This window comes from Leptopilina heterotoma, unplaced genomic scaffold (genome assembly GCF_015476425.1).
Source record: "Leptopilina heterotoma isolate Lh14 unplaced genomic scaffold, ASM1547642v1 Lhet_325, whole genome shotgun sequence".
Taxonomy (NCBI): Eukaryota; Metazoa; Arthropoda; class Insecta; order Hymenoptera; family Figitidae; genus Leptopilina; species Leptopilina heterotoma.
This window is the reverse complement of record NW_025111019.1, coordinates 85,425-99,767: the sequence shown is the minus strand read 5'-3', so window position 1 is coordinate 99,767 and position 14,343 is coordinate 85,425. Positions and strand designations below refer to the sequence as shown.

General features: G+C 30.2%; 2 protein-coding genes across 2 annotated transcripts; both read right to left on the bottom strand.

Moving 5' to 3' along the window:
• Positions 1-267: 267 nt before the first annotated feature.
• LOC122504963 (inactive peptidyl-prolyl cis-trans isomerase FKBP6-like) lies at positions 268-3,275 on the bottom strand. The gene is made up of 6 exons (XM_043616337.1): positions 3,049-3,275; positions 2,063-2,300; positions 1,507-1,970; positions 1,242-1,430; positions 1,051-1,162; positions 268-967 (listed from the first exon to the last, which is right to left on the bottom strand). Exons 1-6 carry the CDS (start codon positions 3,084-3,086, stop codon positions 680-682), a joined length of 1,329 nt encoding a protein of 442 aa, XP_043472272.1. The 5' UTR covers positions 3,087-3,275; the 3' UTR covers positions 268-679.
• A 2,231-nt stretch (positions 3,276-5,506) lies between these two features.
• LOC122504961 (DNA-binding protein D-ETS-6-like) lies at positions 5,507-14,023 on the bottom strand. The gene is made up of 4 exons (XM_043616335.1): positions 13,724-14,023; positions 13,400-13,645; positions 6,472-6,733; positions 5,507-6,347 (listed from the first exon to the last, which is right to left on the bottom strand). Exons 1-4 carry the CDS (start codon positions 13,857-13,859, stop codon positions 6,071-6,073), a joined length of 921 nt encoding a protein of 306 aa, XP_043472270.1. The 5' UTR covers positions 13,860-14,023; the 3' UTR covers positions 5,507-6,070.
• Between the last annotated feature and the right edge of the window lie 320 nt (positions 14,024-14,343).

The window sequence follows — 14,343 nt, the reverse complement described above, 5'->3', positions numbered from 1 at the left end:
TTCAAAAGGAGAAACTATATAATTTTTCAAAACATAAACATTTATCTCAAATTCGTTATTGTTCAACTGTTTAATGTTTGAATAAGAAAAATTGGTTTATTAAATTGTATTTTATTGAAATAACTCCAAAGAAAAGTGTGTGTTCATTTCAAATTATTTGTATTAATTATTATTGTATAGGAAATAAAAAAAAGTTTTAAAAATAAAAAAACTAAATTTTTTTGTTTGAGAATCTTTCTTTGAAAATAGGGAAACAAGACTGAAAGGTTTACAAAAGTAGAAAATTTATTTTTCTAAGGTATAATATAACATTGTTTCTTTATACGAATATTTTGAAATAAAAATACAAAAAATAAAGTATATTTAAGATAAATCTCTTTCTAAAGTAATTAGATTATTCAAGTAATCAACTATGTAAGTATTCTATTAATTAAATAATTCTCATTGCAATTTCCAATTGCAGTCTTTTACTTTGTAAATGAATATTAATTTTCTATTTAGATAGATAATAAACAATAATTTCAAAGTAAATTTTAGTTTTAAACAAAAACTTGTAATTCTACATACATATAGTTATAAAAAAGAAAAGAAAATTTCCTTACTTTAATCACTTGGTTTTCGTGGGAAAACAATACTTTCTTTACCTTTTCTTTTTGGTGGATATTTGAATTAGCAAAACTTAATAATTTGATTTTGTTAGAAAAACAATTTCCTTTCCATAGCGTTTATGATTAGTTATTGATAGACCGTGACTGATTGCAATGTCGCGAATAATTTTATCCTCCTCTGGTGTTAAACCATCAGGCAATGGATAGCGGACAGAATCAGTGTCGTTTAAAAAATTCTTACATATTTCATGAGCGATTTTTTCAAACTCCGATCTTGCCGCTTCTTCTTTTGACACTTTTAAACAATTTGACCACAAACGTCTCTCGGCGTCTTTATATTTTGTATGCAAATCGTCGGCCTGCAAAAAAGAAATTAAACATTTAATTGAATGAAAATTGAAAATTAAATAAAATTAAATTAATAATAGTAGATAATCAGTACCAATTTTATTTCCAACAGGGTTTGCTTGTTCGCAGGTTCCAACTCTTTCGCTTTCCACAATTGTTCTTTTGCTTGTTCATATTCGCCTAATCTTATTAATGCTCTTCCAAAACTGAAAAGAAATTCAGAATTAATGTCCGTTTCATTTCTTTTTTGATTATGTTGTGTGTAATGTAAAAGTAAAAGCATACTTGAAGTAGGATTTTGCGCTTGGATTGGGAATTTTCTGACAAGCGACACACGCATTTCGCGGTCGATTTTCTTTGTTGAAACAAACAGCCAAATTGCAATAGATTCTCGACAAATATTTCTTCTGCTCGTCTTCCTCTTCGTCGTTGTTTAAGCGTGCCTCCTCCAACATTTTCACCGCTCTCGTATAACTGAAACAGAGAGAAACAATTAATTAATAATTCATTCATTTCTTATTAGGTAGTAACATTGCATTTTGATACTAACTCTCGAATAGCTTGCTTTGTTTTTTCCTTTTTGAAGTTGTCATTTCCAGTTTCCATTAGAACATGAATTTTCCCCTTTGCCGCTTTAAATGCCTTTCGCTCTTCAATCGACAATTTTTCAAATTCGACAATATTACTCTGATCGATATAATTCACGAGATTGACGATAAATAACACTTCCTGATCGCCTGGAATTCTCGGTGGACAGCCTAATTTTCCGTAGGCATACTCGGGACTTATCAAGAAGGCTGCAACTTCCTGCTTCTTCATCGTTAAAACTCCAATTTCCAAACCCGGCAATAAACCACCTTGGCCGAGAATAAATGATTCTGGACCCGATCCGTGCGCATACGATGAATCGAACGGCTCATCATTGTACTCGAAACTTGCAACGTAAGTTAAAAAAACTTGCGAATCACTTGGAATTACTTCTCCAACGCCTTGCTTTTTTATCAGTTTCATTATCTTCACGAAACAAGAAGGAGAAATTTCATTAAAACAAAATTAATATAAAAAATGTTTTTTTCTGCTCTTAGTTGCGGAGAAAACATACATACCTTTCCATTTCCCAAGACGTCTGTCATGTTGTCCCTTAATTTGTCGAATTTCAAGTTTAAATTGAACATTAACTGCTCTGCATTGTTGGATTCAGTATCATTTTCATCGTCAAGATTCAAATGTTTCAAAATATCATCATTCGACATGAAAACTTTGCTGGAATATTCATATTCTTCTTCAAGGCCATCTAGTTCGTTATTAGCTTCGAGTGTAACGCCGTCTTTTGATAGTAAATCTCTAAAATTTATTTTATTTGCGAATTAAACACTGTGCATTTTTACTTTCTTATGAAAGAAGGAATACAAAATTGCTAAATTCAATTCCTGCTAAAAAATGTTATTACCTATTTATCAAAATAATTTGTAAATAATTGAATTCCTGTGATATTTTTATTATTTACTTCATTCATTCAAAATTGAAATTTTCTAATATTTCAAATCAAAATCTTTTAAACTTCATCTACTTATGAAAATTGTAAACGCAACTCTTTTTTAAAATTGAATTAATTATGAAATATTGAAGTAAAATTAGATTTCAAGAATAAACGCAATATTTTTTGTAAAACAACAATTTTCCAGGATTTTGATCAAAATTCCCTGACTTTCCCAGGTTTCAGTCTTACTTTTAAATATAAATACCTAAAATTATAAACCAAAAATTCGTATATTTTGTATGTTTGTCGATTATTCATTAGTCCGGATAATGTATTTCAAAATATATTTTAATTTGAACTTTATATGTAAATTCGTTTTTTAATAATAATATATAAGTATAAAAGAATGTTTATTAAATTTAAGGTTATCACGATTTATATTATTTAAATATATAAATATCCAAATTTGAATAAAGAATTTAATGAATTTTAGATGGAAACGTGGATCATCATTTTTGTCAAAATTAAATTTTTTTTAGTAAAAATCTATATAAAAATTGTATAAAAATGTTGAGGAAAGGAATTAAAATGAAAAACAATTAAAGTACTTACTGAATTGTAAAACCGTCAGTAAAAAAAGCTCCAGCCATTTTTACAGGCAAATTTTATTTCAGATTTTTATTGAATTCTTCACTTGCTAAGCACTTATCGCTCTTCTCTCACAACTCTCATTAATGTGCGTTGAGGTTTGTTTATTATAAGCAAATGATCAAAATGATAAAGAAAAAAATTCCGGGAATCAGGCCGGGAATTTGCCAAGGTCAAATGAGGCAAAGATAGTTCAATATATGTAGATGGTAAACTCGTTTTGAAAATTTATTCTACTGTCGACGATACTCTCTCACCACCACCTCTAAGGTAGTTCAAGTTGGGTGGGGGAAATCCAATATGGCTGCCATCAGCTGATTTACCGGAGGACAAACAATGCATTGAATTCAATGGGACAAATCAGTTTTTTAACCATAACTTTTTAAATATTCATTTTTGAACCATAGTGTAATGGAAAATTATTCTTTATTTATCGAAATCTATTTTTTAAAACAATAAAACCAAAAAATTAAATTTTATTCTTTTAAAAAATAGATTTCGATAAATAAAGAATAATTTTCCATTACACTATGGTTCAAAAATGAATATTTAAAAAGTTATGGTTAAAAAACTGATTTGTCCCATTGAATTCAATGCATTGTTTGTCCTCCGGTAAATCAGCTGATGGCAGCCATATTGGATTTCCCCCACCCAACTTGAACTACCTTCTACTGCCTGCCTGACTGCGCACTTGCGCAGGCAGGCGCAATGAGAGTGAGAGAGAAAAACATTTAATTTGAATTTTCTGACTCTCTTACTCTTATGTGTTACCATGACAACCTGCAGGCAGGCAAGCAGTAGAATTGTGCAAGCACCTTTACACAATACAGTTGAAGATTCCTGTGCGCCAAAAATTATACTTACCAACAGCAATAGTTTTAACCGTTTTAACGGTTTTAACATAATCTCTTGGTCCGAATTCTTGAATCGCTTTTTCTGTTATCGCATTATGCATTATGAAACATCCTATCTCCTTCTTGAAGAAGAAAGGTGATATTCACTGAAAACCCTTCAGCTGCACCATAACCTTTAACATCATTTCTTAAAGTTTCTTGCGCTGGAACGAAATTTTCAACTCCAAGAAGAGATCGAGATATATAAAATAACGGACTAAAACAAAAAAAGTATTAAAAAAAAATTCTTTTATTATAATTAAAAACGACGCAATAACTTACGAGTTTTGCTTGATCTAACAATAAGGGTTATTGCACCAAGAGTGTTAGTTAAGGCTGCGGGGGCTGCGGTTACACCTCTGCAGGCTGCCTGCCTGCGCAGGCAGGAGCAACGAGAGTAAGGGAGAAGTTTGAAGTCACTGACTCTCTTACTCTTGTACGTTACCATGACAACCTGCAGGCAGGCAGGCTGCCTGCAGAGGTGTAACCGCAGCCTAATACGTAAACAAGACCATGATGATTGTAGCACATTGTGTAACCTGGTAAAAAGTCAAAAACCCAGCATAACTAAGAGAATAAGTAAATTTCTCTTTCTTGAAGCCAAATTTAATAATGTGAGGATGATCCACTATATATACCAATGATTTAGTGTTATTCACTCATCAAAGCATCCTCATTGTGGCCTAAAATCTCCTGTAAAATGTTATAACTCTTCTTTTATTTATATTGTAATTTTTTTTTATTCTTAATATATTTTCGCGATTGTTTTCACACATACCCGAGAAATTTGAAAAAAACTTTTATTTGCCAGGCCCATATGCCTAAAACTTTAACAAGAAAGTGTTTGATTAGTCGCAAAAAAACAATATATTTTATACGCTAGTTTCAAATATTGAAATAATGTCGCGCGTGGTGGAAAAGACAATTTATTATTACAACTATAAGCTGCAGTTTTATATAGAGAAACCTGTCCAGGTTGATTGCAAATTATCGAATAGTCTACAGGTTCTTATTTCACTTCCTGTTTGCCTATCACCATACAATTGGCAGAATATCTTCAGTCTATAGGTGCGCATTAAAAATTGCTGAAATTAATATTAACATATTTCTCTTTCATCAAATCTCAATTGTTTTAATTTTTCTAAATGCAACGAATGCAATCTGAAAAGACGTCAACCAATTTTACTATATAGATATATGTATAAAATTAAATTAATTTTGAAATACTTAAGTAAAATTATTCATTAAATAATATAATATTTATTTTATAATACTTGTTCAAGAATCAAGTTATTTAAAAAGAAATTGTTGGCAGAAATTGAAAAAATTGAAGGTTTTGTATTAGATTTCGTAAAAAATACACAAAAATTCAGAATTTTCTTATGAATTCTAAAAATTTAATTTTTTTCAATAATAAAAATTCCTGACTTTTTTCTGAATTCCCTATGTCAGAATACATGATTATTATAATTATAATAATATTAAAACTATATTGTATTTCAATTCATATATTTTATTTTTATAAAGAAAAATTTGAATTACAAATTTTTACATTCTATTTTTTTTAAATTGCTAATTTTGTTTAAAAAAGTTAGTGAGAAGCCAGCCGCGCGTAAATTGTTGCTAGTTACTAAATTAATATATGCATTTAGAACTAAAAAATGTAAATTTGACATTTGTCCATTATATTTCATATGTTCATTTTTTCAGGATGGGCGTTTTGAGAGTTTCATTAAGTAGCACTTTACACATACAAAAATGTTGAAAAATTTCAACAAAATGGAAATTTTGTTATTTTAACATTTTACTCATACAGAAAATTATATAAGTTTCGGTTGGAATTTTTCTTTTATAATTGATTTTATACATATAAGTTTAATAACATGATTATTTAGCATTTTCATTTAAAGTTTTACTAAACATTTACAATTATTATTTTATTTATTTTTATCGAGTCATCTTCTTATTTTAAACATAAATACTTTCTCATGTGACGAGAATTGCAGAATATGATTTTAAATTGATACCAATTTAAAATTTACATTAAATGTAAATTTAAAATTAAGGAATGTTTGATTGTCGCATCAATATATTCAAGTAGGTGATGAAAATCGGTAAGGCCAACAATAGTGTGGCGGTGGTGGTTGGGATGGAAGTGCTTGAGAATGTTGAGATGTTGGTCCACTAGATAAAAGGTGTGAATGATACTGGTGGCAATTACTCGCTGAACTTGGTCCACGGCGAGTTCCTGTTGACTCTAGTGTAACACCTGCTTGGGCCTGGCACGCCAACATTAATCCGTGAAAGTCAAATTTATAGGCGTACCTCTTTCCGTGAACCTTGGTCATTATATTTTTATCGTAGTAGTATCTGTAAGTGTTTCGTCAAATAGTTTTTATTTATTTTAAACTCAAGAAAAGAGAGAATTATTTGGTTGATGACTGGATAAAAGTATAAATGCGCGCGCATTAAGATTTGACATTTGAGCACATACCTGAGAGCCCTCGAAAGTTTATCATAATTCATGTTGGGTTTACTCTTGCGCTCTCCCCAGCGGCGGGCCACTTCATCGGGATCAGTGAGCTTGAATTCGCCGTTCGAACCCTCCCACGCAATGCAGGAGGAGTTTGACGAATCCGAGAGGAGCTCGAGCAAGAATTGCCAGAGCTGAACTTGTCCGCCTCCGACCGCCCCCGAACCACTGCCTCCGGTCGAGCCAATCAGAGAACACGTGCGTTGCAGGAGGCTGAACCTTTCTAAAATTCACACACACATATATAAAACTGGGATGGAAATTCTTATTTAAAAAAAACACCTTTTCCCCTTATTTGTTTATAATGATCATGGTACTTATATGTACCACGTCTCTTTTGGAAAAGAATTTTACATCTTTGATTAGTAGGTCCGCAAATCCCGTAAAAGTCCGTTTTTTAAAAAAAGGCCCGTAAAGTCTTCAAATTTGATTGAGAAAAGACAGAAAGTTCGTAAATTGTACGATATAATTTGGAGAAAATTAGAGAAATTACAAATCATTGCAGAAATCCAATTATTTTTAAAAGTAATTAAATTCTTTGCTGAAATTCAATAATCATGTTAAAAAGTTATCATCAAAATTTCAATTATCTTTAGAAATAATTAAATGCTTCTCCGAAATTTAATTATTTTCAAAAATTTTCCTCAATTCAATGATTTTCATTGCCTACTATTTTCATAAAATTTTCCAAAACAATTCAATTATATACAAGAAAATTTAATAAAATTCTACACAAACTTTTAATATTATTTTCAAAAAATAATAAAAATTTCATTATTTACAAATTTATTTAAAAATTTCTTCACAATCATTAAATTATTTTCATAAATACATACCTAATAATTAAATTTTTACGGGGATTCAATTATTTTCGTAAATAATAAAATTCTTTTTAGAAATTAAATTATTTTCATAAATAATAAAACTCTGCAGAATTTCAATTTTATTATTTCTAATACAATTTTAATCGAATTTCTCGAAAAAAGTAATTATTCTTAAAAAAATTATTAAAATTCGTCGAATGTCTCATCAAGAATTCAATTATTTTTATAAATAGCAAAATTTTTGGCCAAAAATGCAATTATTTTTAAAAATTTAAATAAAATTCTTTGCAAAATTTCGATTATTTTCAAAGTTTTTGTAATCCGCAATTATTTGTCACTTTTTTCATAAAATTTATCAAAAAATTTAATTATTGAAAAAAATTTTTGATATACAATTCTACGAAAACATTCAATTATATTATTTTTTTTTTACAATTTTAAATAAATTTTTCGAAAAATGCAATTATATATTATATTCATAAAAATTTTATTAAAACTTGACGAAAGAATTAAAATTTAAGAATGATTCAATTATTCAATAAATATAATATAATTCGTTGCAATGATTCAATTATCTTGATAAATAACAAAATTCTCTCCATAAAATCTATTATTTTAAAAAATTTTAATAATTTAATATTTAAATTCTTCTCAGGAATTCAATTATATTTTTATAAAATTTAATAAAATTCTTCAAAGAGTTTTCAATTATTTTCAAAAATTGTTATAAATTTTGTTAATAAAATAAATTTCAGTAAAATTTTAATTAAAAGTTCTTTTAAAGAAATTATTGAATAAATAATTTATTTTTGTATTGAATTCTCGTATAGAATTTTCCAATAAAAATTGATTTAAAAATGAATTTCAGTTAAAATTTTAGATAATAATTGAACATTAAATGCAGTATAGCGTGAATTTTAAAAAATAATTGAATTTTGAAATTAACTTTTATGAAAAAGTTTATTTCAAGTTTTTATTTTCTAATATTTATTAAATTGAAAGGCTAACTGCAAAAAGGGGACGAACGCGAGACTTATGGAAGGAATAATACCAGTCGGGTAGCAGTAGTGATGACAAGCCTTGAGCTGCTCCCTACTGCTATACCTGACTGGTATTATTCCTTTCAACCACGCGTTCGTCGCCTTTTTGCAGCCAGCCCTTCAATTCAAGAATTGACGAATAATTGAAATTTCCTAAAATCGAACATTGTAAAGAAATGGATTTGAAAATTGTCAAACAACTTTTTCGAAAATCATTAAAAATAATCGATTTTAGTTAAAAATTGTTGTAAATAATAATTGAATTGTAAATGATTTTATCACTCGGTCATTTTTATGTTTTATATAGTTGTGAAAAATTGAATTTCGAGTTTGAAGTAAAATATGTTGTCTTATACATTTTTGTCAGTAATTATATGGTCCGTATATAAAGTCCGTGTTCTTAAATACTTGAACTGCGGTTCGAGCCCTGAGTGCTGAGTAGGGTTTATTTAATAAGTTTTCTAATTAAGAATATTGGAAAATGTGTACCATTGTAAAAAATTGCCGCAGTAGAGGGATGTAGTCTGGAATCTTGTTGCAGGTGTAAGGGGTGCGTTTGTATCCTCCACATAACTTGCTTGTCAATCATAAAACATTGTTCGCAGCCCCTTTTTCGAATAATCAGATATACCTCAACTTTTATTCGAAATCTGATTTTTTAAATATTTTTCAATTTCTTTTTTAATGAGGTCCGACTGCGGTTTAATGAATTTGTTTATAAAAAAACTCATTCACCAGAAAAAAATGATTCGTTCAATTCTTAGAAAACGTTTCTTTCCATTTTTTGAAAATGCTTAAATAAATCATAAAGTGCACCTTAGAAATGCCAAATGAACGAGCACATCATCATCATTCATCACATTATTTCATGTACCGCCCTCGTGGACGAATTGTCTTGAAATCGGCCATTGCTTTTTAGCGATGACTGCTCGAAATCCAACTTTGCGACACCAAATTCCACCAATGAAAAAGGCCATTTTCCGTAAATTTTCCAACTAATAACTAATTAAGAAAACACACTCACTATTCTTTAATGTTTTCATTTCAATCAATTATTTCACTTTTTCATTAAAACTTTATTACTTTTCGCTACTAATAAAGCTGCGATGTGAGTAATATTTGAAAGTCATGGTTCAAAAATTTCGTACATTATTTTTAGTAATCTATTCTTTCCATTATTAACAACTATCAACACTTTCTTTTTGTACTGTAATATAGTATAATTTATAATTGAATAATGACTGAATAATGATATAAAACATACTTGATGAAAATGAAATTGATGCTTGAGGCAAAGAGTGTGATCTTTTTGAAACAAGGAACGACTTTAATAACATTGAAGGGAAAACCGTTTGCAGTTGGTGGTTGGTGTGAAACTGAGAGACCTTTGCCCTTATTGCCCCCACCAACCTCCACCTCCCTCAACCTCTGATTCCGACTACTATACAGTTTCCCCATAAATGCCAATTTTTGTAGAATCCAATTTTTTATATATATATTATATATAACTTTTTTTTAAAAATGAATTTGGACAATTGAAGTATATGGTTGGAAAGTCCTGTTTAATAGGAACATGTTTTCTGTACAAAGTAAATTGATTGGTTTTAAAATGAAAAAGTTATAAAGATTAAAAAAAAAAAAAAAAATTTGTAGTCGAGGTTGGTCCTTACAGTCAAGGTCGGCCATGTTTAAAATTCAAAGAGCATTAATCGTTAAAAAATAAAATAACATATGTTTGGAGTTACGGAAAATTGATTCTTTATTGTTTACAGTGTGTAACTTAATGAAATAACAAAATAATAACAATAAACAATATAAAAAAATAAATATAAATAAAAAAAAATTTTGCACTAAAATATTAATAAAATTAAATAAAAATATTAATAAGATGATCAATTATATTATGAGTTATACAGAATTGCAGTTTTTGCAAATGAAGTAACTCGTCCTCATCTTTGCGCATTTTAATGATAAATCGTCCAACATCCTTCCGGCAGGACGAAAAAGACTCAGGTGAGTCCCTCCGAAATCACTAAAGAAAACTAACATGGATTCAGATAAATAAAAAATGATATATATATCATTGGAAAGGTAACGCGGCGAAACAAGCTTTCAGCGCACATAAATATCGAGCTTGTAAGTTCAAAACTAAGGACTGGGTATTTTAAAGAAGTTAAATTTTCCAAAAATTCACATAATTTTTAGTCACAGAATGACGAAGCCCGGTCCTGCCGGCAGGACGCTTTTCGCTTTATTTAAGAGACTGCCTAGCCCAGGTTTATAAATTTAAAGACTCGATATTTACATCATTTGAAAGCTTGTTTCATTACCTTTCCAACGATATACTTAGTTTTACATTTATCTGCTTCCATATTAATTTTATAGAGCAATTTCGAAGGGACTCGCGCCTGAGTATTACTCAGATATACTGAACAATATTAAAAATGAATTTTTTTTTAATTAAAAAATTGGGTTTCATTCTTTGAACGTTTCTGAAGAGAAAGAGACTTGTCCGGTCAAAGAATATTGATTTTCGGGGATTTTACATTAAATTTACGAAAAAATGTTTTTTTCACTGTCTAGAAACATAGCAAGTTTGAAGGATTTGAAAAATGGTTTAATATTATTATTTTAAAAAATCAAAAATATGGATTTTTTCGTCTTTTCGTCTATTTTAATCCCAAGGAGTGCCAGAAAAGAAAAGTTGAATTCCCTTTTTTTAAAAGCCTTTTTTTCGGAACGTCCTTCCGGCAGGATGGGCGCTTGGACGATTTATCATTAAACAATAGTGGCCGACCTTGACAGTAAGTAACATTACCGAATTGTTGTAACCATAAAGAAATACGTTTCGGGATTCGATTTTTGACTTTGTTTTTCTTTCAACCATGAGTCCCACAAATTTTCTGCATACTTGCCTTGACGATTCAATGTGTTTTTTATCTTTTATTAATGGTGGTTTTTCACATTATGCACAAAACTTTTTTTGAGCTTTTTTTGTACCGACACGTCACAGAAAACACAATTTTCGATCCTCCGAAAATGTAATTGAACAAAAAGTTAGGTTTTACTAAGACAAGCTTCGACAAGCATGCGCGTAGGTGACGCTAGTGAACTTGACAAAAAAACGCGAATGGCCTACCTAGACAGTGGTCCAACCTCGACTATACTCCCCTATATTATTTAATTATTTCAAAAGTTTTAACGCAATTAACTTGATAAATAACAAAATTCTTTACAGAAATTCCATTATTTTTAGAAATTTTAATAAAATACTTTGCAAGATTCAATTATTTTCATAAATAACAATATTCATCACAAAAATTCAATTATTTTCAAAATTATTAAAATTCTTCTCCAAAATTCAATTATTTTGATAATAGCATTATAGCATATGATTGTTTAGAAATTCCTATATAATTAAATTTTGAAAAGGTTTTAAATTCAAAATCATGATGAAAATAATATTTGGAAGAAGTTAAATAAACGCATTAGGAACATTTTTCTCGGTATCCGCAATATAATTTTTAGAGTGAATTAAAATATTATATTCTTTAGGGTCAGGGAGAAAGTAAAAATTCTGTCTGAAAATTAGGGAAAAGTCAGGGAACAACAAAGTTAAATTTTTGTGGCAATTCTGAACAGACAATCGGGAATTTTATTTCATATATATCTTCGGCGAACACCCTGTTCTCGCTCTTAATTGCAACTTTCCGTCAATATTTTACACTTGAATTTGATATATAGCTATTAATAAGTTATAATAATTTTTTTAATTTAAATTTTGATGAATTGCGTTTGATGAAATAATATAAAATGCAATTAATAGCTATATCATTGAAATTTTGAAATGGTTTTCTGCTAATAAAGTGTGCGTCTAATTATTAAAATATATAAAAAATAGTCAAGTGAGAAAATGATTTGCACGGTGAAGAGAAATTCATATAAACGCAGTAGATATATTATACAATGTATAAGAAGGTCGAGAGGGGATGTTGCGTGCTCATCAAGAAAACAATATAGTCGCGTCCCGCGGAGAGCTTATACAGCTCTGGTGCGAGTGCTGGTCCATTTACCGGATGCTGGGTGTAAACCCGCCGTAAAGGCCAGCAACCCTCTTCACCCCGTATTACGTCTTCCAGTCGATGGTTTATTCATGAGCAACTCTCACCGCGATAACACTGATTCGTTTAATAAACGACGGAGGGGAGAATAGAATACGTACAGCTTTATTCAAACTTACCATAAATCTTCCTGGCTTATAGTAAACGTCAAGCGAGAGAGTGGGAGAGACAATTTTTCTATTATTATTCAATCATTTTATTGTGTCCAAGTTTCAAAAAATTGGAAAAAATTGGAAAAAATTGGAAAAAATGTCAATTGGGTTGCCACCAAAATTTTATTTTATTTTATTTCGAAATTTTTAAGTCAAATTATTTATCCAATAATTTATGAGTAATTTTTAATAAAAATCCCTGACTTCCCTGACCTGTGGCAACCCTGGAAAAGGAAAAAAAAGAATGATTTGAAAGTCCAATATGGAAAAGTTTCATTGATATCAATAAAAGCTATAATAATAGTAGGACTTTTGTCCTATTATATATAAATAATATACAAAAGGGCAAGTGGTTCGCGATTTAAATTTATGAGACAAAATTTTATTCTTTCGCATTTTTTTCGGCTACGGAGTAAAAGAAGTAAACTAAATAAACTGATATATACTTTTTTTTCTTTGTTGCGAAAGCGATTGAAATTTAACGAGGTTCATTATCGGGAGCTGGATATTTATAACCTTTTTCTTGGGACGATTCTAATCGAAAATGGATCGCCACACTCGTTAAACGTTAAACGCGCCTGCGATAAGGTGAGAGGTCAACCCTCTGGGGAACAGTTAGCTTCTTCCGGTCACTTTAGATTGAAATAAGATGAATCTGCGTATATAAACCTCTATTGATTTTTACTTTAATTATATTATATAGTGAATTGGATTAATTTTGAGAATAGAAAATGAAAAACCGAAAAACTTACTGGAAATATGCTCCTCTTGAAGCAGGACTTCACTTCGCACACCCGTCGCCTGCAGTCTCAGATGGCCAAGATGTCTGGCAAGAATTGCACCGCCCGCAATATTTCGCCAATGGCTGATTGTCAATTCCAACAGTTGCTTGCCAGTTGTCGGCAATTGCGACAAATCTGGAGCAGGCTCGATGGAAAATGCCTCAATGCACCATGATAACCAAGAGGCCACGTGACTGGAATTCCATTCAGAGGGGTCTATTCGAAGGGAAAATTGTTAAACACTTTTCAAATGAAACAAGAAAGGTTTCTGCATTTATTAAAAGAATTTCCCACCTGATGGAACCAAAACTTGCTCTCCATGAAATAGTTTCTTTCTATCGCTATTTTCAAACTCAGTCAGATGAAAAGTCCCCACTAATAATTCTTCTTCTTCTTCTTTTCCCTCTCGAAATTCCACTTCCGCGTGCATATCATTATATCACTCACAGTTTCTCATTATACTACTGCGTAATCAATCAACACTTAAGGCGGCCTCCTCTTTCCTGTTGTTGTTGTTGACAATAAGTTGATGACAATCTTGGTAACAGAGAAAATAAACATCCTCGGCAACAAGTTGTTCGTGGCAAGACTGCCTCGAAACTGGCGAGGTAGACGTAGACATTATATATTTGTGTGGTCCACATTATCCAACGGCTCTTGTGCATAAGCGAAGGATGATTCACGAAAATCGCCAATGGCTGTCTTTGAAATCGAGTCACCATTTCCAGGAAACTCTCCTTGTACATCATGTGACCTTAGGGCTCCTTTCTTCTCATCTCTGGAGAATTTCATTCAAGGAGTTTACAAAAATATATATAAATTTCGTTGTTTATACCGCATTGAAGAGTTAATTGGGAAGAGATTCAATTCTCAATATATATATGCGATCAGAGCTGTTCTGGGGAAGAGTGTCT